The 24,127-nt window shown below is 36.6% G+C and overlaps 1 protein-coding gene across 10 annotated transcripts in view; it reads left to right on the top strand.

The window, feature by feature from the left end:
- UBR5 (ubiquitin protein ligase E3 component n-recognin 5) overlaps positions 1-24,127 on the top strand; it is an 85,294-nt gene that overhangs the window by 48,127 nt on the left and 13,040 nt on the right. For 4 of the 10 annotated variants that reach the window (XM_051785336.1, XM_051785331.1, XM_051785330.1 and 1 more), the window contains 26 exons: positions 2,451-2,594; positions 2,692-2,803; positions 3,008-3,162; positions 3,966-4,163; positions 5,259-5,469; positions 6,075-6,119; positions 9,460-9,586; positions 10,978-11,129; positions 11,508-11,603; positions 12,037-12,160; positions 12,488-12,585; positions 13,429-13,577; positions 14,009-14,100; positions 15,035-15,181; positions 15,276-15,394; positions 15,490-15,616; positions 15,716-15,845; positions 16,058-16,218; positions 16,758-16,997; positions 17,147-17,270; positions 17,899-18,010; positions 19,124-19,255; positions 19,896-20,153; positions 20,505-20,773; positions 22,160-22,371; positions 22,734-22,964. In XM_051785336.1, the coding sequence (XP_051641296.1) occupies positions 2,451-2,594; positions 2,692-2,803; positions 3,008-3,162; positions 3,966-4,163; positions 5,259-5,469; positions 6,075-6,119; positions 9,460-9,586; positions 10,978-11,129; positions 11,508-11,603; positions 12,037-12,160; positions 12,488-12,585; positions 13,429-13,577; positions 14,009-14,100; positions 15,035-15,181; positions 15,276-15,394; positions 15,490-15,616; positions 15,716-15,845; positions 16,058-16,218; positions 16,758-16,997; positions 17,147-17,270; positions 17,899-18,010; positions 19,124-19,255; positions 19,896-20,153; positions 20,505-20,773; positions 22,160-22,371; positions 22,734-22,964 (3,965 nt within the window). Of the gene's footprint in view, positions 1-2,450; positions 2,595-2,691; positions 2,804-3,007; positions 3,163-3,965; positions 4,164-5,258; positions 5,470-6,074; positions 6,120-9,459; positions 9,587-10,977; positions 11,130-11,507; positions 11,604-12,036; positions 12,161-12,487; positions 12,586-13,428; positions 13,578-14,008; positions 14,101-15,034; positions 15,182-15,275; positions 15,395-15,489; positions 15,617-15,715; positions 15,846-16,057; positions 16,219-16,757; positions 16,998-17,146; positions 17,271-17,898; positions 18,011-19,123; positions 19,256-19,895; positions 20,158-20,504; positions 20,774-22,159; positions 22,372-22,733; positions 22,965-24,127 lie in introns of all 10 variants that reach the window. The other 6 variants (XM_051785335.1, XM_051785334.1, XM_051785332.1 and 3 more) reach the window with 4 other exon arrangements.

Genomic DNA, 24,127 nt, shown 5'->3' with positions numbered 1-24,127 from the left:
TTTGATTCCGTTCTTTTAATTAAGGCCTAATAAGGCAAACATTGTATATGTAGTTCTGTAAAATGCTTGTTTCTAATTGGTGAAACTTCTGCATCAGCAGTATCAACAGTGTAAGTACCTTAGTTCTGGAAGCTAAAGCATCTAAATCCTTTAAGCTTTTGCATTTTATTTTTGTTAACGAGTTTTTCAATTATCTCAGACTTACATAATTTCAATTAAAGAGGAATGTTTGTTGCATATTTACTTTGTTTGCTGCCAGCTCATTATACCACATTTCTGCTTTGGAGCTTTCTGTGTACAGTTGCTGTCAAGTGCTTCTCTCAAGCTCCTTGCTCGCTACATCAATGGATAGTTTTATTTTCTTCCTGTGTACCAGCCAACAGTGGTAACCTAGTAGTAGTAACTTCAACTAAAGAACTGATTTGAGTTACCCTTTGAAGAATCTTCAAATGCTGTGAATATCTTCTCAGCCAAATCATTTTTTAAAGATACATGATTTTCTTCTTGAATGAGAAAGAAAAAAAATATTTGCCATGTGGACTCTGAAAGAGTCACCACAGAGTTCCAGCACTTTAAAAGCTGCCAGCATTTCATTGAATACATCAAAAGTGATGTGAGAATTGATGTAGTTGATAACACTAAGAGCAGCCAGAAAGCATGTTGGAAAAAACTTTCAGTTATGGAGATAGGATATGTTAAATATTTGGGAATTGTGCCTTTTCTTAAGGTGTGTTTCTTTCAGAAAGCAGCCCAAATGTACAAAGCTGTTGTAGGAACATTTAGTCATTAAAAAAAAAAAAATATTCTACATGTTGTCTAGAAGCTGTGGTTGCACCATTGGCATGCAATTTCAGGCTTGTACATTAGTCTGATTATCTTAAAAACAGCCAGATTTTCATTGAATAAATTTTCTGACTAAATCACAGCTTTTGTTTAGTGTTCCAATCTCAATAGAAATCTGTCTTTTTATAGTCCAGATGACAGTTAATGCTTGTGAATGTGTTGACTGGTCTGAATTTTGAAATTTTTGAGTAGTATTCTTACAACCATTAGTGATGCTCTACTACTAGAACTAGTAATTCTGCTTCTAGAGAGAAGTTTCAGCATGTGAGGAGCAAGAGCTGTGCCTATCCACAGTAATTTTTGTAACAAAAAATCTACTAATGCTTTAATGTTTGTCAATATATCATTTTCTCTAGTGCACTTGAGAGGGTACACTTAGATAAAGAAATTGGGAGAAAACATGGAAATGCCTGAATTTTTATTACAGTATATTGAAAATTTGAGAGATGTTTTCTTTTGTTGGGGCCTTTTTAGATAAAGTTGATTACATTTAGGTCTTTAATATTGCTTGGTAAGCACTTTCTCTGTAGACATTACTGAAATTGGGGCCTAATCAAGATTGATGGTTGCTTATATCTAGTTTTGATCAAGACAGAGAGCACACAAAGTTCTTATTTCTATTCAAAATTAAAACACTGTAAATCCTTCCCTCATTCCCTTCTTTCTTAGCTTTGTTTTCCTTTTTAGAAAATTACGGTCTCACCTGGAAACTTGAAGGGCCTTGCTGTTTGTTGATAGCATAAGAAGTTTCTATATCAAGGAAGCCTGTTTTGACAGTTCTGATTAGATATACATGGTAGCAACTCTTTGGAGAGGCTTACAGTCTTAGAAATGACTGTGTGAATGTGGGGTTGAATAACTTCCATTTCCTTGGGGGCCAGAGAAAGACACAGATGCATGAAGAATGTCTGGATAGACTTGTCTGTATCCTTCAGTTTTAAGGACTGAGCAGAGAACTTTATCATTGAGTGTACAGAACAGGTAATAGACCATAAACCAACAGTTCTTTTTTCCACTATACACATTCCTCTTGAGGAAGAAGCACTAAGACTCTGTGACAGAGGCTTTAAAAAGTCTCAGGGGGCCAACAAGAATCCAACCAAAACCAAGGTATTTCCTTTGTCTTGTAGTATAAGAGCTAAGATGCTCAGTGTAGATTTTTTTTTTTGGTAAACTGATGTTTGGACTTCATTGCCACAAGGATGGTGTTTATTTCCAAATGTGATTGGACAAATTACTAAGAGAAGGATCTATCCAGGCTATTAAACATGAAGTTGTCCTGCTGTTTTCAGAAGGCAGAAGCTGGGAGTATCAGTAGGAGCTTTTCTAGTCAGTTGATGTTGGTTCCTGTTGGATGTAGGATGTTGAAATGGAGGGACCTTTGATCTGATTCAGGGTGCTTATGTAGTCAATAAGAAATCCAAGTTTTTAATATTTCAGTAATTTTAGCAAAATGACAAGGCTACTGACCAAGAGCTGTAGAATTTAACAATGGTAATTTAAATGGTAAATGTTTTTTTTTTTCCTGACAAAGGTCTAGTTTATTTTAAAGCAAATCAGATTCTGTTCAAAGCTTTTGATAGAACTGCAATGTGTTCTGCCCGTAGGTGCTAAAAGTGGATGGTGCATACGTTGCTGTGAAATTTCCGGGCACCTCCAGTAATGCAAACTGTCAGAGCAGTTCTAATTCAGACCCCGATCCTTCTTCTCTTCTCCAAGACTGTAGGCTGCTCAGAATAGATGAACTGCAGGTATGTGTTTGTAAAACACTGAGGAAGCAATCAGTATTTTGAAATGTCAGCACTGTGTGTGCTTAATTGCTGTGTAAAATTTTACGTATGTTTTCAGGTTGTAAAAACTGGTGGAACTCCAAAAGTTCCTGACTGTTTCCAAAGGACACCTAAAAAACTGTGTATTCCTGAAAAAACAGAGATCCTAGCAGTAAATGTAGATTCAAAAGGTAAGTAGGACTTACCCCATAAGTCCAGCTCTGTTTATTATTTATTATCTGTCTCTTGTCCTAGTGGAAAACACCTACTGTCAAAAGAACATGCACAGTTGTTTCCATTGATATTAGTAATTCCTTGAAAGTGCTTTAGTTAGAAGTTCTTTTACTGGATGCCATCAGTAAGACACTAACTTTTTTCTTTGTGTGTTTTTGAAGGAGTGCATGCTGTGCTGAAAACTGGGAACTGGGTTCGGTACTGCATATTTGACCTCGCCACAGGAAAGGCTGAACAGGAAAATAATTTCCCTACCAGCAGCATTGCATTCCTGGGTCAGAATGAGAGAAGTGTTGCTATTTTTACAGCTGGACAGGTTTGTGGTTTTCTGTCTCAGTCATTTAACCTCATTGCAATTCACTTCCATCATCTTTGAATGAGATGGTACAGCCTTCTGTAAGGCTTTTCTGAAGTCTGGCAGAGAAATAGTTTTTCAGACAGGTTGTGAAAGACTTGATGCTGCCATTAATATTCTGAAGGCACAAGGGGAATAGCAATCAATTCACCTAAGCACATCTCACTCAGATTCTACCTTGAATGTAAAAAAAGGGAGAAAAAACTTGACAGAATGGTTCCTGGGTTAGTGTAAGCTTGTTATCTAGCTATGCTTTGGAACTGGATCAGATAAAGATCCACTCTTGATAATATATGGAAGTATTAACAGAAAAAACCCCTGTATTTGACATTAAAAATATATATTAAGGTTTTGTGCAACTCTTGCATAAACACAATATATTTTGTTTAGGATAATTGAAAGAAACATTTTTGTCAAAATAACTGAATTTGAATTTCAATGTATTCAAATTTATTTGGAGCATTTAAGTAAGCTGAAAGTATAGGTACTATACATTTCACTAGTAACATTTCATAATGTATGTATATGATGAGAAAGATACTTCTAATAGTATTTACTATATTAAGCACATTTTGGGTATTTGTAAAGGGGAATCTTGTGTCTTATGCTGCACCACTTGTAATGATAGGAGACAGTGACATAAATGAGAATCTTAGGTAAACTCTTGTCATTGTTGGCAGTCAAGAAGAACTGGACCTTTTTGGAAGGACAATATTTATAAACTATGGAGACTTATTGATAAAACCTTTTTTTCCCAAATGTAGGAATCACCTATTATTCTTAGAGATGGAAATGGTACAATCTATCCAATGGCAAAAGATTGTATGGGTGGAATACGAGACCCTGACTGGCTTGATCTTCCACCTATTAGTAGTCTTGGAATGGGTGTTCATTCCTTAACAAATCTTCCTGCTAACTCGACCATCAAAAAGAAAGCTGCTATTATCATTATGGCTGTCGAGGTAAATATTTTCTTTACTACCCAATTACGTGCTTTTTTCCCTTTGGTGTTAAAAAGTTATGCTTACAGCAGTTTTGTGTTTAGATATTGATTTGTATTTTCACTATTTTGAACAAGCTACTTTCAGCAGAAGATTCTCTTAGAAACATGAAAACACAAACACGTTTACCAAGTAAAATGAAAGATCCATTTTGGGGTGCATGATTTCTGTATCAGGCTTTTAATTAGTAAGTTTCTTTCAGGCATTGATTTTAAAATTATTACTGTTTTAAAATGTCTACCAAAACTGTACAGTCTTATTTGTCTCATGGGTGCACAGTTTTTCTGAGGGATCCAGCAACGTGTTTTCTTGAGAATGCAATACATTTTAAGTTGCCTTTTTTTTTTTTAATCATATATTTGGACCATACACTAGGAAACTATGAGAGTCAAGCGAAGGTTTTCTCCCTTGAATCGCCTGTAGAACCTCTATATGTCATACTTGTAAAAACTCCTCAGTGATTTGGGGCACTGTGGTTAGATCTGCCGTTTGCTCTGCTGCCACCCCGAGGTACTGTGTGCCTGTTAGACTGAGATGGATTGCAGAGTGTAGTACTACTCCATAATTGTGGAAAAGCTCCTTATATATGGGGTGAACCTCCCAGACCTTCAACAGCTTCTAATCATTCACTTCTCAGTGCATATATCACTTGTTTAAAAAGAAATTTGTAAGAGCTAGTTCATGTAGCCCCCTTAGATTTTTTCCATGGTACCACTTTCCCCATGTTACATGTAACCATGAAATAGAAGTAAGCTACCTTAGGAATCCAGCTGTGAAGCCAAAGGAATGCTTTTGTGAGCCTCACAGCTTCTGCTGCTTAAGCCTCTCTGTTCCTTTCGCTTGTCTGTAGCTGAATGCACGCAGTTGTTTTTAACAGTGCTATAGTTGAGATCATGCATATTTCCAACGGTTCCTGCACTGACTTCCAGCCATTATCCTAGATAAAGACTTTTCTATTAACTTCAAAAATGGAAACTTAGAAGTATGTATGAAGGTTGGTTATATGCCTGCTGTTTGTACTTTCATTTCTAAAATATTTTGTTCTTTTGAGTACAGAAACAAACATTAATGCAGCACATTCTTCGATGTGACTATGAAGCTTGCAGACAATACCTGATGAATCTTGAACAAGCAGTTGTTTTGGATCAGAATCCACAAATGCTGCAGACGTTCCTTGGCCATAGATGTGACGGAAACCGTAATATTCTGCATGCTTGTGTATCTGTATGCTTTCCAACCAGCAACAAAGAAACAAAAGAGGAAGAGGGTGAGCTCAACAATATCATGAAAATATACTGAAGATAAACTTTTTATACATTTTCAAGAAATCTGAAATAAAGGTTGCTCTCTTCATATTTGGGTATATTATAATTTAGCACCTAAAATGTGTCCTAGCCTTTCAAAGGTGCTGAGACATTTTTATCGCTCTCATAAGGTTTTATAAGAATTCAAAAGTTGATTGATTATAAAAGACAAACTTTTGACATTCACATGTTAATTTTAGACGAAGAAAGTATTTTTCTACTGTTATATCACTAGTATCCCCATTATATCACTAATAAACTTTTATGAGAAACAGTATTTAATATTTTTCAAGTGCTATAGTGTATATTAATGCCTCCAATAAGAAATGCTACTTGCCATTGACATGTAGCAAGAAATGCAAAAGAATGACCTATTAATGCCAGTTACTGACACCATTTAAAAAATCTATTAAATACTGATATGTAAAAAGCATGTTAACAGAAAAAGGTTGCTAAGTCAAGCACTCAAAAATTAGGAAATGCCAGAATTAAGTTTACCCATGTGCTATACATGGGTATGCATTGTGAAATGGTCTTTAATTACACCATCATACTATTTTTTCCACAGGACTACCTCATTCAGTGCACAAGATGGACGGTGCTCACCGAATGGGTAGCTATTCAATATTTCTTTTTATCCTCATCATTCAGTGTGTGGCCCCATTCCTTACTATTGCACACCATACAAACCCTGCACTGAATAATGAATGAACTTCCTTGTGGGATTTTTGTATGGTGCTGTCATTGAATTTTAGTCATTTATAGACCTTAATTGTTCCTCATATCCCTATTTATAGAATAGGGGTAATGCTGCAGCTTTCTCATCTCTTGCTTGAAGTTTTTCTATATTCAAAGTATTAACTAATTTTGAGGGTTTTGTTTGAGAAGCCTAGGGCCTGATCTCATTTTTTTGAAAAGGTATAATTTCAAAACACTTTATTCTAGAGCTGTATAATAGTAGTTTTAGTTGATTCGTGAATATTAATTATTTCTGTGAGTCAGGCACCTTTTAGGTGTCGAGAAATTAGTAAAATGTATCACAATCATCTGTATAAACTTGTTTTGCAAAGTTCTGTGTGCTGTTAGACGTGGCAGAAATAGGTTCCAGTTCTCCAGAGTGATGTTCAGTGGCATTAAACACAAGACAATGTTTCTCCCTCTCCTTGTCAAGCTGTTGCTGCCTTATTCACCCCTTCCAAATGTTGCAGCAAATAAGGCATAAACAACTTGCTCATTGTATAACCCTTCATCTTTAGTGTGTCGTCCATCCTGTGCACTGATTGAGGCAGGGGTCTTGTTGCCTGGGGCAGGGTGGGTAACGTGACAAAAAAATTCAAAACAAAAAAACAACCCAAAATAAACAAACCCCAACCATGTAACTGAAGATTGGTTTACTGTAAGCACACAACGAATTTGAAATGAGGATGCATAGGCAAACTTAATCTGACTTTTCCTAATTTGAGTGCTTGTCTTTGCAACCTTGACGGTTTTTTTCCAGTATCTTCATTTGGATGTAATTTAACTTTATGAAAAATGAAAAACATGAACCTGATAGACTTGTAACACTCCTCTGCCTCTCTCTTTCCCCTCATAAAACTTGTTCTTGAAGAGGATTAATATCTTTAGATTCATGTCACATTTAGCTTCTACTGTAACTGTTAGTGATGGGTATTAGGGCAAGCTTATTTTTGTTGCATCATGTGGAGGGCAGTGGTGACTAATGTTACTGTCTGAGAGTTATATGGCCATCTCTTAAACTGTAAGAGAAGTTTGATTTGTGAGTAAAGGCTTCAATTCCAGACTACAGATATGATGTTTCTTAACAATTTCAGAACATAGTACCCCTTCCCAGCTAGTACCTGCCTGAGATTCTTCACTCTTCTTTATTTAGATTCTTCCCTAAGTGACAGGAAATTTTGAGGGCAGGGATAAGCTTTTTTTCGCCTTTTCTCTCAGATCCTGTGCCTAGTTTTGCCATAGCTCCTGCAATGTTGGGTAAATGAATTGCAGGAAAAGTGGCCCCAGATATACAAAGCTGGGGGAAGGCTGCTCTGTTTCTATGTTTTGGTATCTCCTCAGTCTTGCCAATAGAAAAGATCTTGGAAGAAACGTGTCCAAAAGAAGTGTCCAAAGGATGTGAAATCATTGAAGAGTTATGATGTGAATTTCAGCCAACATCACTGAACACATGAAATCTGAGGGGTTTTGTGTAGGGAATTGGGACAGGTTTAATTAGCCAACAGAACAGCAAATTACCATTAGGACCAAAGCATTTACAATTGATGGGTCTCCAAAAATGAACTGTGTAAGTGGAACAGCGAAAATTCAGTTACAGTTTACTTTCACTAGAACAAGTGAAACCTGTTGCAGAGAATGGTTGTATTGCTGGAGAGATCACTGTCAAGAGCTGTGATTTGCTGCGTGAGGGGTCTAGAAGTACTAAGTGATGAGTTAGGAGAACTAGTGGATCTGAGAAAGGAGTACAGCACAAATACAGTGGCAATTCATTGTCAGCTACAGGTCAACTTGTGTAGAGCCAGGGGCACATGAATAGTATTCTGTAAGTGCTTGGTCGTCTGCTGTGGGGAGTAGGTGATTTTTGTCTAAGAAGCCTGCACATGCTTGTGAACAAGCAAAATCTAAGATCTTTGCTCCTTCAGGTTGTGATGAGTAGAAAGATCTAAAGAACAAACATACAGTAAAAGCTGACAAACACCATTGGTTTGTCTTTTTCATTCTTTGAATGACAGGTATTAATGGCACTTTCCTGTTTAAAAAAAAAAAAAAAAGGAATTCTCTTAGTGCTGTCAGTGTGAAAATAAGTGTATAAGATGACTGCCAGTTCGAAAAGTCTTTAAGTGGAAGGTGAGCACTAGCTCTAGCATCTTTGAAACGTGTCCTGAAAGAATTATCAGAGTCACTTTAAGGAAATATTTTTCTGTGTTCAGAAATACAGCTTTTCCTTCTAGTTTGTACCAAAAATTGTCCTTCACTCCACTGAAAGGAAAATTATCCCTTTCCTGGCCTGTGTTGTGCTGAAAGTGACTTCTCTTTCAGTTGTTTCTGGATCCGTGGTGCTAGTGATTCATTTCAATTTGCTGTGTAGTGGTTATGCGATCTTTAATTGTCAGTAGTTCCTAAAGAAGCAATGACTGTTACTCTGTGCAAACCTTATACATCTGACTTTACTGCTTTATCTGTGTATTTATCTTGCAGATAAATAAATCTACATTAGGTCTTTGATTCAGGTGGTTGCTTCAAGCTGTATTGTAACTGTACAATGAAGCTTTTGCTTTTTTTTTTTTGTATTGCACTTGACACAATTGAGTCCTCGTTACGAATAAAACCTTTGGTGTTACTGTGCTTAGGGTTGTAGATGTTAGAAGAAATGCTCATTCTTTCTCATGCAAACTGTTTGTGCTGCCTTATTGTACTCATAACCATCAGGGGGGTTTTCCGAAGCATGTTTGTATGTACAGTGTGTATCGTACAAGCCTACAACTTTGCATTGTGGTTCATGGATGCTCATTGTGAAGTGTGGTTTGTATGCTTGTTTTCTCATAGTGGTCTGGGTTTTTTTTTGGTTGGTTGGTTGATTTTTTTTGTTTGGTTTGGTTTTGGCTTTTTTTTTCTTGTTGTTGTTGTTGTCATTGTTTTTGAAGCCTCGACTCAACAAGTATCTAGAACCAGCTACATGTTAGGTCCTTGTCTCTTGATACTGAAAACTGAAAGCTTCTACTGGAGCTTGGGTGCCTCGAATTTACTTCCTTAATGGCCTTTTATAATCCAAACCCAGTCAGAATCATTGTTAAGTTCTGTCCCTCTAAATGTAAAAAAAAAAATAATAATATACAGGGAACATTTTCTGACTAGTGACATTTCATATTTTATACTCCTTTCTTATAATTTTCCCAAGCGAAATTTTAGCACTGACACTTTTCTTGATTTTTCAGAAGCAGAGCGCTCTGAAAGGAATACATTTGCTGAAAGGCTCTCAGCTGTGGAAGCTATTGCAAATGCAATCTCTGTTGTGTCAAGTAATGGTCCAGGAAATAGGGCAGGATCATCAAGCAGCAGAAGGTAAATGCAGTAATGCTTCCTTCTTGTTTTCTGTATGCTAATTTCCGTATTAATTACCAATCTGTTATTAATTCTTTCCTTTTAGTTTAAGAATGGGCTCTACTACTAGCCTTAAGTTGGATTTCACTTCTTCAAGCACCAAACTACAACTCTAGTGGGTTTTATTTAAGCTTTTTCTGGTGTGAGAAATAATGGTGGGATATTTCTAAATTAATTCTGTTTTCTGGGATTGGTGCTTTGTCTCCTCAGTTGTGAAGTGAAAATGCTCCTTTTTGTGGGGAGAGGGAATTTGAGGATAAGCTCTAGTGTTCTTTACCAAGGAATATTAAGTATCATGGAAGTATTGTACGGGTGCCCAGGCTTGTTTTAAGAGAATTTCTGAGAGAAGTGGTCACTTATGCAGATAAATACTGAGACCAACACCAGTGGGGAAGAACTTAAGTTGATTCTTTTTATCCTAAGCAATCATTGTCATAGTGAGAGTCCTTTGTATCGAGGGTACTCTAAAGGATGTTTCTGACCCTGACAGAATTGTAATTTCTGATGACATTTATGTTCCTCCTCTTTTTGTGATGGAACTGAGTGGTGCTCACTTGGAGGGAATTTGACAGTATCTATAATACTGAGTTCTAGTCAGTTCAGAGAACTCTGGCTGAGAGCATAGTACAATTCTTTTACTTAGCTCTCTATTCAGAACAACTGACATGAAGTGATGCCTTAATCCTTCCCAAGCTACAGTCCTCATCACCATGATCTTTTTGATATGGAGGATAAGGGTAAGGGTTGAAGCTTCCTTCTGACGTGCTTAGGAGACATTAATCTTAAGAGGAAGTGCTTAGTAAAAAAACCCAACACCACCACCTATTCCTACACCTTTTCCTTTAGGAAGATGATAGAGAATTTCTTGAAATTGTTTACTGACTGTCCTCAGTGAAGTAGTACTTCTGTGTTAAATAAACAAATAACTCCTCTGAAAATAAGTTTTTTCAAGACCTATTTTTTTATTCTTTCATTAACCTCTTGTAGTTAGATTTTAAAAAGCAGCAGCAAATCCTTGCACAAGCTTAACACCCCTGGCAGTGAGCTTGGGGTGAAAGGAATGTCAAATAGTGGTGATAATGCCCACCAGCTGCTACCTACAAGAGGCAGTGCTGTGGTGACTTGGGATGCATTCTGGGCTCAAATCTGTCTTGATGCATTGCTGGCTGACTGTTCTTCCAAGGCCATTATATTCTGTTGCAGCAGATGAATATGGTAATGAAAAATACCTCTAGGGTAGTTCTACTTTATGCTGAAATAAAATGGTTTCCTTTCCCAGTATGAAATTCTGTTTTAAAATGTTCTAATTATAAATGAAAATGAGAGTATTTTTGCCTTGGTTTTGTATTCAGTTTGAGATTAAGGGAAATGATGAGAAGATCCTTGAGAGCTGCTGGATTGGGCAGACATGAAGCTGGTGCTTCATCCAGTGATCACCAGGACCCAGTTTCTCCACCAATTGCTCCTCCCAGCTGGGTTCCAGATCCTCCTGCAATGGATCCAGGTAAGTCTGCTCATGTATCACATTATACTGTAGAAGGAGAGAGTTGATCGAGGAACTGATGGCTATTAAGGTGAACAACTTATTTTAGTCTCACTCTGAAGTCTCTCTAATGCCATTGAGGTAACTTTAAGAGTTTACTGAAGACTTAACAGCTGTTTTCAAATCCAGTTTGTGTCTTTCTAACCCTGGTGTTAAACTTCTGGCAAGTGCTCTTTGTAATGCTGAGTTACATTACTGATCTAGGAATGTGGCCGTTTGTAGGAAAGAGTACCAGTTAAATACAGAAAACCTGCAGTGTGTTAGACACTGCAGCAAGAGCATGTTGTTAGGGATGTTTTTATGTATTGATATACATCCTGCTGTTCTGTTTACTGAAAGATGGTGACATTGATTTTATCCTGGCCCCCGCTGTGGGATCTCTTACCACAGCAGCGACTGGCACCGGCCAAGGACCTAGCACCTCCACAATACCAGGTGAGGACATACTGCTTATTTAATTATGCTTTAGAAGGAAAATTATCTCAAAAGCTGTCTTTGCTTGCACAGACTTTCTGCATATGAAAATGGCTCTTATCAGATGAAGATTGGATTGAAGCAGAATTTCACAAGTGTGCAGAAAGTAAATGAAGCACCATGTTATGTTTTATGTAAAAATTTATTTTTACCTGGGGAATGAAAAATATGTAAAGCCGTGGTAATCAGTATGAAATTGGGATTGCTCTGTGTATTTCAGAATGTAATTTGGAACTGAAATTTACAATACTTCAGTGAAGTATTGCTGAAAGCACTGAATAGTCAAGCTACTAATTAATCACCCCAGTGAATCATTGAATTATTTACTTTTAACAGGTAGTAATTTTTTTGAGGAAAAACTGTTTCTCTTCAATTTTTTTTTTTCTCATTACAGGTCCTTCTACCGAACCATCTGTAGTAGAATCAAAGGATCGGAAGGCAAATGCTCATTTCATACTGAAATTGCTGTGTGATAGTGTTGTTCTGCAACCTTATCTACGAGAATTGCTGTCAGCTAAGTAAGGATTTTCATATGAATTCTTGCTCTCCTTTGTAATGTTATATCATCTGAAATATATTATGTAGAAGCCTTTTTAAAAAACTTATTTAAAAGCCTGTTAGTTAAAATGACAGGAGTTAGAATATCAACTGTATTTGTGTCCTGCCATCCTTTAAAAATAGGTCTGTTTCACAGAAGTAAAACAAATAAGAGTGCTTATTCACTCTGTGGCTTTTCTGTTTGCACAAGATTAGCAGTGCAAAGTTTTCCTATATTTGTGTCCTACATTGCCTGTTATAACAAAAAAATTCAGTGTTTTAACTTGTCTGTTGTTTTTTTCCCCTAGGGATGCAAGAGGCATGACACCGTTTATGTCAGCAGTTAGTGGCCGGGCATATCCTGCTGCAATTACAATTCTAGAAACTGCACAGAAAATTGCCAAAGGTACAACAGTTTCAGTAATTATTAGCATGTGGTTTCCTAAAGTTTTCTGAAGTTTAACATGTATGCAGAATCATTATTAAAACTGTATATTGCTTCATGCTTTGGACATTTTGTTGTTATGGAGTATCTTCCTCTTTAGTGTGTATATTACAATAGATTTCTTTGAGTTTATTGCTTTTGTGTTCTTTATAGTCTTTTCAGCATTTCATTGCTTTTCAAACCAGTGGATTAAGGTACTATTTTTTGGTAGCACCAAAAAATAGGTATCACCTGGTATCACCAGGTATCACCTGGAATTTATTTCTTTGAGTTGAAAAAAACCTGATATGATAAAGCAATATGCCAAGCTAGATCCTGTTCCTGAAAAAACTTACATACAAACAAATGTTTTGTGTCTATTTTTCAATGTTGATATTTAATTGTTTGAGAGAAATATGTGAAATTGAACTTAAGGAGAAACTTAAGTGGATTTGACATTGTCACACCACAGTTCTATAGGACTATGTGTGGTACAAGGACATTCCTTTTAAGAATATTGTCCATAATCCTTCAGAATGGTGGCTCACTGAATTGATAGAATTGATTAATGTATCAGTGAATTTAAAACTAGGGAAGAGTTGATGGTTGTTGCAATTTTCAGTTAGGGGTTTTCAGCAGCTTCTATAAGAAATAATGTGACAATCAGAAAGTTTTCTCAAAAAGCTGTAACAGATTTTATTTTAACTTCTAATTCTGTATGAGATTTTGTAATGGCAAACATCTGCTGGGTATGGATTCTGTTGGTAGGTTTTGGTTATTTTTGGGGTGTTGTTTTTAACACCGGTGTTATATTGATCGTTTTAGCTGAGGCAGCTTCCAGTGAAAAAGAAGATGATGTGTTCATGGGAATGGTTTGTCCTTCTGGTACAAATCCAGATGATTCTCCTTTGTATGTGTTGTGTTGTAATGATACATGCAGTTTTACCTGGACTGGTGCAGAACATATTAACCAAGTAAGTTTGGGTGTTTTTTTTTCTTTTAAAGTAAATAGGAATATGTTTAGATCATGTATTGTGTCAGTCTACTAATCCGACTCTTAAATTATTAATTGCATTGTTTAAATTACTGTGACTTTTACATCTGGTGTAGTTACTGCCTCCCTGAATTCCTTTATGCTTTCAAAGCTGATTAAGTTCCTCAGAACATGGCTATTAACGGGTGTGGCTTTTCCCCCTCTGCTTAACTTTGGCAAGAAGTTGGGTGGACACAGCTCTTTGAAAACACTGAACACTCTAACTCACAACAAAGGTTCACTCTCTAGAACTGACCTCCTTCTAAGCAAAGACATGAGTTTGAATAAGTGCAATGTTATTGTATCCTGAAATACTGTGAAATTGCAAGTAGGAAGAAAACTATACACAATATTTTTGGTAATTTTTTTTAGGATATATTTGAATGCCGAACATGTGGCCTATTGGAATCACTTTGTTGTTGCACAGAATGTGCAAGGGTCTGTCACAAAGGGCATGACTGCAAGTAAGTATTTGTGTTCTGTTTCTTACAATTAAAGCAATATTTTGTTGTTCCCTTTGTTTACTGATAGTTAATAAGTTTTTTCCTTGTCCAAAGTGTTCCAGTCTCAGACAAAGAAGATTAATACTTCAAATACCTTCTTTTCATTCTACTCTGTAAGATTTATTTTATGAGTCAGAATTAAAAGAGTAACCTGAAGCAGTCTTCTACTTTTCACTTTTTAGAATTGAGAATAAATGAGTAATTCTGACACCCACAAAGTGCCTAATGTTCTAAGAATATTGTATCTAAATAATACTGTTTTCATTTTGGGTGCTCCCAGGAGTTCTCTGGAGCCAGTGAATCCTGATGACTGATCATTCTTGTGAATTTTCTTAAAGAAGTGTAGCATATTAATCTCTTAAGATAACTGTAATAAAGGGAAAAATGAGCAAGCAATCAAGAAGTGTCAGATCAACCTGGCCTAAAACTTTGAAGCTACACATGTTTCGTGCTGCTGTTACAGGCTGTGAATCTTACAGCATTAATATCCTCGCTATAATAAGCTACAATAAGATACAATTATAAAGATATTCTCAGCGCTGTAACAGTTACTGAGATTTTACTGCATGTCATGAGTATTTCCAACTTAACTTTCTTGAGTGGAGGCTATTCGAGAGAAGAATAAATTGTCTTGGATGAGTTTTACTAAGGAACTATGAAAAGCTCTGTAGTGAAACTGCCCTCTTAAGAGTGTAAGAAACGTGAATAGCAAACGTCAAGTGCTGCCACATATAGACTCTGTTTCTCCTTTAAACTAGGTTTTGTCATCTTGCTACTGTAAGAAACAAACTCCAGCAGGAATCTTAAGGTGTACACTTAACCCCCCTCAGCTTGTTCAGAGAAGATTGGTATATTACTGAACAGAGTTGCACCTCACCTTTTCCATTTCTTGTAGGCTCAAACGAACATCTCCAACGGCCTACTGCGATTGCTGGGAGAAGTGCAAGTGTAAAACACTAATTGCTGGACAGAAGTCTGCTCGCCTTGATCTCCTTTACCGCCTGCTTACCACCACAAATCTTGTCACCATGCCAAATAGCAGGTAAGTTCATATCTGCAATGGCTAGGGCAGAAAAAATTTATTCTTTTTAAATATGTGGTATATCATACTGCTACTAATAATTTTTTCATTGCAGGGGAGAACATCTGCTGTTGTTTTTAGTACAGACAGTTGCCAGGCAAACTGTAGAACATTGCCAGTACAGACCACCTAGAATTAGGGAAGATCGTAATCGTAAAACTGCAAATCCTGAAGGTAAGAGCCATTTCAGTGAAATAAATGGCAAATTCCATATTTCAGTACCTCTTTCTTATATTGCTTTTTTTTTGTTTTGATTTGGTTTTTTTTAGATTCTGATATGCCTGATCATGATTTAGAACCTCCTCGTTTTGCCCAGCTTGCTTTGGAACGTGTTTTGCAGGACTGGAATGCACTGAAGTCCATGATCATGTTTGGCTCCCAGGAAAATAAAGACCCGTGTGTATTTACACATAGTTGTCATTGTAAAGTTTAATCTGATATATGAGACCTGCTGACTTACATAAATTTATTTCCTTTCCTTTTGTTTTTTCCAAGTCTTAGTGCAAGCAGTAGGATAGGTCATCTTCTGCCTGAAGAGCAAGTTTACCTTAATCAGCAAAGTGGAACTATTCGCTTGGACTGTTTTACACACTGCCTTATTGTCAAGTGTACAGCAGACATTTTGGTAAGCACTCTTAGTTATGTTTTACATAGATTTTCTGAATAATATGATGCTATAGTGTGTCTTGGATCATATGCTTGGGGACTAATTTGAAACTAACTTCAAGTTAGTCTTGGTTTTGTGAATTCATACTGCAATGACTGTGATCTCCCTTTGAATCTTAATCTGTCTTGTTTCATGCATCTAAACTGGGTTGTAATGACCTGTTTCTTCAGCTCTTAGATACTTTGCTGGGTACTCTGGTAAAGGAATTACAAAACAAGTATACGCCAGGACGCAGAGAAGAAGCTATTGCTGTTACAATGAGATTTCTGCGTTCTGTGGCAAGAGTGTTTGTCATTCTTAGTGTGGAAATGGCTTCCTCCAAAAAGAAAAAGTAAGGGGTGGAGATGTGTGTATTGATTGTGGTGGTGGGGTTTTGCCTTTTTTTCTTTATTTAAATATTTATTCTCTTGTTAAATGAGTTGATATAATTCAACAATAGGCAGAAACATCTGAATTAATTTGTGGTCTGTAGACAGATGTGGAAAGATTCAAACCTCAGGATGGCACAATAGCTGATGATATGTCATATAGCTTTTTAATGCAATGCTTGTTAAACTTACATGTTCATACTGAACCTTTCTGTTTACAGTGTTAGGATTTTTGGAAGTAGGGTTTTTTGACATGCTAAAATTGGAATCTATTGTTGTTTGTCAGTAGTAGATTTAGATACCAAACCTTAGTCTTGAATTACGGAATGATGCAACTTTTTAACTACCATGGATAGCTGTGCATATTGTTATTATCCACACAAATGGATGTATCTGTTAAAGATATTTTTTTTCTCAAAAAGTCAAGACAAATAATATTACCATGAAGTTTTTTTTTGGAAAAAAAAGCATATTTGACCTTTATTTTTCTTTTTTCCCCTAGCAATTTTATTCCACAGCCAATTGGAAAATGTAAACGTGTATTCCAGGCATTGTTGCCCTATGCTGTTGAAGAGTTGTGCAATGTAGCAGAATCTCTAATTATTCCAGTCAGGATGGGAATTGCACGTCCTACTGCACCATTTACTCTTGCTAGCACTAGTATAGACGCTATGCAGGGAAGTGAAGAACTGTTTTCTGTGGAACCTCTGCCACCCAGACCATCGTCTGACCAGTCTAGCAGGTAAAATTTGTTAATGCCCACTATTCATTTTTCTCAATGTCTTTGAAAGGTGATTTTATTTTGGAGTTTTTGTTAGCTTTACATTAAGTGACATCCAGAGCTCCAAATCTACTTTTTTGGTCAGTTTTATTTTTTTTTTTTTTTTTAAGTTCTAGTCAATCTCAGTCATCTTACATCATAAGGAATCCTCAGCAAAGACGAATCAGCCAGTCCCAACCAGTTCGTGGCAGGGATGAAGAACAAGATGATATTGTTTCAGCAGATGTGGAAGAGGTCAGTTTTCTTTTTTTGTATTTGGTTTTTCTTGTCAATATGGCACATCTTTAACACCTTTAACATCTGAACCAGAAATCCATGCATCAAGACCTCAAGATACTGAGTAGTACCTCATGAAATCCTACTATGCTGTAAGCATTTTTTGATAGACATTTGTAATGGTTGTTTTCTATTCTATTTCTATTATAACTCCCTGTTAAAAAAGTTTTAAGGTCTTTCAGCACACAGCTGCTCTTATGTAGGTTCTATTGGAGAGCAAAAGAGTCTATTAGCAGGATGGTACCTCTTCAGTATTTAGAAACTAACACTAGGTTTTGTAGTCAGTTCTCCCCTTTCAACATTAAAATCTAATGTTCAAGGCTGTTTTATTTGTAGATCTGATTTTTTTTTCTCCACAACACTGTAGACTGTACAGCCATGTACAACTACTGTGACTGTAAGTTCATTTTTTTTCATTTCATGATGATAACTGAATTTTCATCAATTCAGTTTTGATGTCATCTTTCTAATACTTGATTTTTGTTCCTTAGTTTCTAAATTAAATTTTGCACTGTGTTTCTGAAAACACATAGATTATCTCTGATATGGAAGATATTCTAGCATAAAATTACAATGCCCTTTCCAGGTTGAAGTGGTTGAGGGGGTGGCTGGTGAAGAAGACCATCATGATGAACAGGAAGAACGCGGTGAAGAAAATGCTGAAGCAGAAGGACAGCATGATGAGCATGATGAGGATGGTATGTATAATGTACATCCTACACACTACTGGTTGAATGAGAAAACTTCATCAAAAAGTAAAGGCATCTTTGAATTCACCAGTTATAAAATTTGGGAGACTTGCATGAGTAGAGAGACTCCAAGGGTTTCAGACTACACATCTTAGAGAAGGAGGTAAAATTATAGATAACTTGCAGTAGGCAAGTACAAGAACATTTTTATTTTTCTCTTTCTGCATGAGGAAAAAATATTAAGGTCCCAAAGGATTAAACAAACCAAAGGCATCAAATGTTACCATGTTCTTGGTTAACAATATGTATTTTGCTCTGTGTATTTGCTACTGTAAAATGTTGACATAGAGTACTTGAAGAACTAAAAAAATAGCCTAGCTCTTGTATGGCTGATGATACAATCGTAGTTGTGGTAGATGTGTTCTCAGAAGGGATCTGAATCATGTGAACTAGTTCTTAAACTAATCACGGAATATTAAGTTATGGTTCAATATTTTGTAGATAAAATTATTCAATTCTCTATGAAAATGTAATACCACTTGTATTACTTAGTTTGGAATTAGACAACCCAAAGCTATGATTAAAAAAAAATTATCTTCTCTTTCTGACTGTGCTTTGTGTTTCCAGTCAACCCATTTATAGTACAGTAAATCTGTTTAATTATTTGCTGAGTATTTAAACATTTCATTCTCAAAACTTAAACTGGAATAGAACCTTTATATTTAGTCAGATCTTTTTAAAGTTTTCAGATATTCCTTAGATACTCGTTTGAAACAGCATATGGTTAATTGTCCTAATACATGTGTATGAAGAGTTTTGGAGTCTTTTGGCTTGAGTGACTAATTCTGAATCCTTAAAGTCTTTCTTTTCAGTGTGTGTTGAATGTACATGTGCAGTGCACAGTGAGAGGGCTGGGGGTCGCTAATTTCTGGAAAATAAGAAAACATGCTCCAAGTGTTGTTGCCTCTCTGCACTGCTTTTATGACCTCCCTGCATGTCTGTTAACTTCTGCTATAGTGAGAGGCTCTGGGTTTTGTTTAATATGTGTTACCTGAGTCACTATAGTAATTCTTATTTTTCTCTCTTTCTAAACATGGGATGTTTTGTATATTGTTTTTATAGGCAGTGATATGGAGTTGGATTTGTTAGCTGCTGCTGAAACAGAAAGTGACAGTGAGAGTAACCACAGTAACCAGGACAATGCCAGTGGGCGCAGAAGTGTTGTCACTGCAGCTACTGCTGGGTCAGAAGCAGGTACACCACATCTTTTTTTGTTTAATCTAGCTGTTTAAATTTAGATATTAGGATTAAGTTCTGTCCTCCTTCCCCACATTTCCTCTTTTTCCTTTGTTCTGATAGTAATAGTAAGGTACTATGCAGACTTTTTGGACAAGATATGCGTTAAGATGTGATCTATCTTTCTTGCTCTTAAGGAGCTTCTGCATGTGTTAGAGGTCACCTTGTACTCTTATGAAATGAAATCAAATGTTCTCACTTTTTAGCATAGAAGTTTAAAACAATGGTTTATGGTTTAAAACAATACACAAAACCTGAGCAAACATTGTACAGCTTTTTGAGAGCAACTGCTTTATTGTCCAGTTTGAAAGCATAGTTTTTAGAATTCACTGCCCTGGGGTTAGAGTCAGCAAAGAATTTTAAAATCAAATTACTTCTTTATTTATATTTTGAAATGTAAGGAGTCTGCTTATTCATGAAACCTGGAGACAATTAGCAGTATGTTAGGGGGATAACTTATTTAACATTTTCAGTAGTCGTACTTGAATCCTTTTAGTATATGTAGTTTTTTCTCATGGAAAAAGTTTACAATGCCGACATGTATATGTGCACAGATGTGCAGTTGTCAGTTATTGTTTATTGCTTATTTTCTCAACAGGAGCAAGCAGTGTGCCAGCCTTTTTTTCTGAAGATGACTCTCAGTCAAATGATTCCAGTGACTCTGATAGCAGCAGCAGTCAGAGTGACGACATAGAGCAGGAGACCTTCATGCTTGATGAGCCTCTGGAACGAACCACAAATAGCTCGCACGCCAATGGTGCTGCCCAGGCTCCCCGTTCCATGCAGTGGGCTGTACGGAATACCCAAAACCAGAGGACCACTAGCACAGCTCCTTCTAGTACATCAACCCCAGCAGGCAAGTCTGAGTAAATTGCATGCATGAGTGTCAGTTAGCTCTGGCTTTGTTCCTTCCTCTGTTTTTGTTTATTCTCTCAAGGATGAAATCTTATCTCTTTGTCTTAGTGCTGACCTATCTTGACTGTTCCAGTTCTAGTTTTGAATTTTAAAAAAAGGAAAGGATCTGCTACAGTTCTTAAGAAGATCTGTGTATACTTACTGTAGCTAGTAATTTTTTGCTAGTTACAGTTGGGATGTCAGTAATATTTACAAGTTTATTTCTGGAAATCTTCATTATATCAGTCAATACACAAAACATATAGCAGAGATTAAATGAATTTATTAATATCATATCATCTTTTATGTTTAGCAAGTTCAGCAGGCTTGATTTATATTGACCCATCAAACCTCCGTCGAAGTGGTACCATCAGTACAAGTGCTGCAGCAGCAGCTGCAGCACTTGAAGCCAGCAATGCAAGCAGCTATTTGACATCTGCAAGCAGTTTGGCAAGAGCATACAGTATTGTGATACGGCAGATATCTGACCTGATGGGTCTGATTCCCAAGTACAATCATTTAGTATACTCCCAGATCCCAGCTGCAGTGAAGCTGACTTACCAAGATGCAGTTAACTTGCAGGTAAGAGCATGCCAGTTTTTGTAAAGGAACATAATTTCAATACATCTTTTCTGTGTTATGTGCATATTTTTTGGTACAGTGCTCTTGACTGTAGTTTTTTGAAAGTATATGTAAAATGCCTCTCTAGAGAAAATACTTGAAGGGGAAGGCTGGTGTCTGACGTGTAGAGGATTAAGTTTCAAAGACTTGACAACCCAGGAGGAACTCCAGTGTGTTCAGGAAATATGTATCAACTTGTATGTGAGCTGTGTGTATAGAGTGAAATAATCTGTGCTGAATTTAGTACAAAAAATCAATTGTCAGAATAACATAGCTGCTTCGGGGGGGGCCAAGTAATCAAATGATGCTGTTTTCTGTTAATAGTGCTGCGTGCTGGGATGTGAAAACCCGATGACAGTATATTTCCTTGTAATTGAGTCACATGGTATTTTTATGGCTCTATTTTCACAGTGTGTTGGGAGGAAAAGGCTTCTGATTTGAGAGAGGAAGGTTAGAAAGATATTCTGGTATCAAACACTGGGGTAAATACACAGGGAAAGAGATAAGGGAGTGTAATTTTACTATGGAGAAAGCTAAAATAATTTTCTGTTCAGGAGATTCTTAACAGTAAAAGTGAAGAGGAGATCTGTCCAACTGAGGCACCAAGATATTTGTTATTAGCATGTGAAAGTTTGACAGTAGGGGTTTTGTTTGGATACAGAAATGGGGTTGAGACAGCATTTTGTTAGTTTAGCGGACACAAGAACATTTAAGAGTGTGGGAGTTGTTTTTGAAGACCAGTTTGTAGAGGAATGAAGAAAGCAATCTGATTTGGATCAAAAAACCTAACAGGTCAATGGAGTTAGCAAAAATGACAAGAAATGCAGGTTTGCAGAGCCTGTGTTGGGTACACGTGAAGAGAAGACTAGATCAGAAGGAGAAGTTGTATGCAGACATAGTTCTCTGTGCAGGTATTAACTTTGTCATCTTCACTGAGTAAGTTGCAAGGCATGAAGAATGGTGAAAGATCTGGCTGGTGAATGCCATAGCAGGATGAGGGGTGTTAAAGCTACTAGGAATTCAGGAACTGAGCTAAAACCCCCAGGATGTGTGCACCTGGGAGATGCTGAGTGGTCGTAAGGTGAGGAGTAGAAGAGATTCCCAAAAGAGAGAGAGGGGATGGTGAGAATGCTTTACAGATATCAAAATATTAAGTGAAGAGAGCTGCATACCATGACAGTAAATCAACAGTCTCAGAAGAGCTTTCAAAACCTGATCATTGGTCATTCTTGAACATGGTTTTCAACCTCTTTGTAGGGAATCAGGTTTAGATTGCTTATGTTTAGATTGCATTATCATCTTCTAGTTCTATTGTTTGCAAAGCTAATTAAATCTCATTTTCTATAGAATTACGTAGAAGAAAAGCTTATTCCTACTTGGAATTGGATGGTTAGTATCATGGACTCTACTGAAGCTCAGCTGCGTTATGGTTCTGCGTTATCATCTGCTGGTGATCCTGGGCATCCAAATCATCCTCTCCATGCTTCTCAGAACTCAGCTAGAAGGGAAAGGATGACAGCCCGTGAGGAAGCCAGCTTAAGAACACTTGAGGGAAGAAGGTATAAAAATAGTTTGATTATTGCATGTAATATGAATTACCAATTTTACAGTCAAATCTTATTCACTGACATTTTATGAATTTGATTTTGTAGTGCAACAGTGTAGTTACTGTTTTGATTGAAGTAGGCTTCCTGTGTCATTGCTGCTGTTTGGTTTATTGGGATGCACTAAACTCCTCTCAATGTTGTTTACAATACACTGCATCTGAACTGCTTGTTGTGTGATTGTAACTATCAGACTGTTTTTGTGTGTGGTTTACTGAGGTTTTACATCCATATTTCAGATATAGAGACTAATACATAAAGGTTTCATTCTCCTGTGATGCCTGATCTCTCTGTATTCAATCCTTTTCTTTCACTAGACGTGCTACTTTACTCAGTGCCCGTCAGGGAATGATGTCAGCACGTGGCGATTTCCTGAACTACGCACTGTCCTTGATGCGTTCTCACAATGATGAGCATTCAGATGTCCTTCCTGTTCTAGATGTCTGTTCACTAAAGCATGTAGCATATGTTTTTCAAGCCCTTATTTATTGGATTAAAGCAATGAATCAACAGACAACATTGGATACTCCTCAGCTGGAAAGAAAAAGGTATTGAGGCTGACTACTAGAAAGAAAAACTTGCGCAAAAGTGGTGTTTGCCCTTTAGTTTCAGTCATTTGCGTTGTTACTCAGCAGCTCATATAAATATATACATCAATCTACAAATCTTTGTGTGTGTGTAAAACATGCATATTACAGAAAGAATATGCATGTGTGTAATGTGCCTGTGTTTGATAAGCCTGTTGCAGAACCCTGTTCAGATCTTTTTCTGCTCATCGCTTTAAAAGGTTTTCTTACTGTTGAAACTTGAGCTGGATTTTTAACTCCATGGCAGTGCCTCTAAAAGACATACTTAGGAAAATTTCTCAGCTGAAAAATGCAATCTGCTCCTAACATTTGACATAATAACAACTTATTTAGCTGTCTGTCAGACAAGTTAAAGATGACATTGGAGAAAATGTCAGTGTCTGGTATAATGAGCCTTAGTGATTTTGTTTTCCTTTTGGTTGTGTGTATTTGAGATTTACCTGGTATTTAAAGCACAGTAGGGAAATCAATGACTGAAAATGTCCTTGAGTTGAAAAACTCTGCACTTCAACTACAGCATTTCATGAGGTGCATTTATTAATTTTTAAGATGTTTTAAGATTTCTTTTTATAATTTCTTTTAAATTTCAAATGGCAATTAAGGATCATAGAAATGTCCACATCTGTTCTCATCTCTTACTGGGCTTTTAGGTAATGCACCTGAACAGTCCTAGTCAACAGTTAGATAAATGCAGCTCTTTGCCCCTTCCTGTTCCTAATTTTCAATACTGCAGGTCAAACTTTAACTTTTAATTTTCTCTACAGATTTAGTAACTAAAATACAAGGTGTATTTTAGATATATATTGGACTGCTACTTTAGTTTCAGTGTTATCTTGGTAATGTAAGGTTGGTTATGACCTCAAAATGTATACCAGAGGGTGCTGTGGTCAACAGGATTTTCCTCACAAGTAAGAATGATATAATACAATAACCAAGTTTTTGTACTGTCCAACTTAATTTGTTAGAGCCACAGCTTTAAGCCTTTTCCAGGCAATATGATGCTTCTGGAAGCCGCTTTTCCCCAAAAAACTGACATATTGAAATCTGTCAAATAACTGATCATCAAAGAACTGTGAAATTCACATGAAATACTTCTAAAACTGTGAAGGCCTAGACCTTTTTAA

Source organism: Manacus candei, unplaced genomic scaffold (genome assembly GCF_025592945.1).
Source record: "Manacus candei isolate 608988 ecotype Guabito, Panama unplaced genomic scaffold, ASM2559294v1 h1tg000019l, whole genome shotgun sequence".
NCBI lineage: Eukaryota > Metazoa > Chordata > Aves > Passeriformes > Pipridae > Manacus > Manacus candei.
The sequence above is the reverse complement of the archived record's forward strand: the minus strand, read 5'-3'. Positions and strand labels throughout refer to the sequence as shown.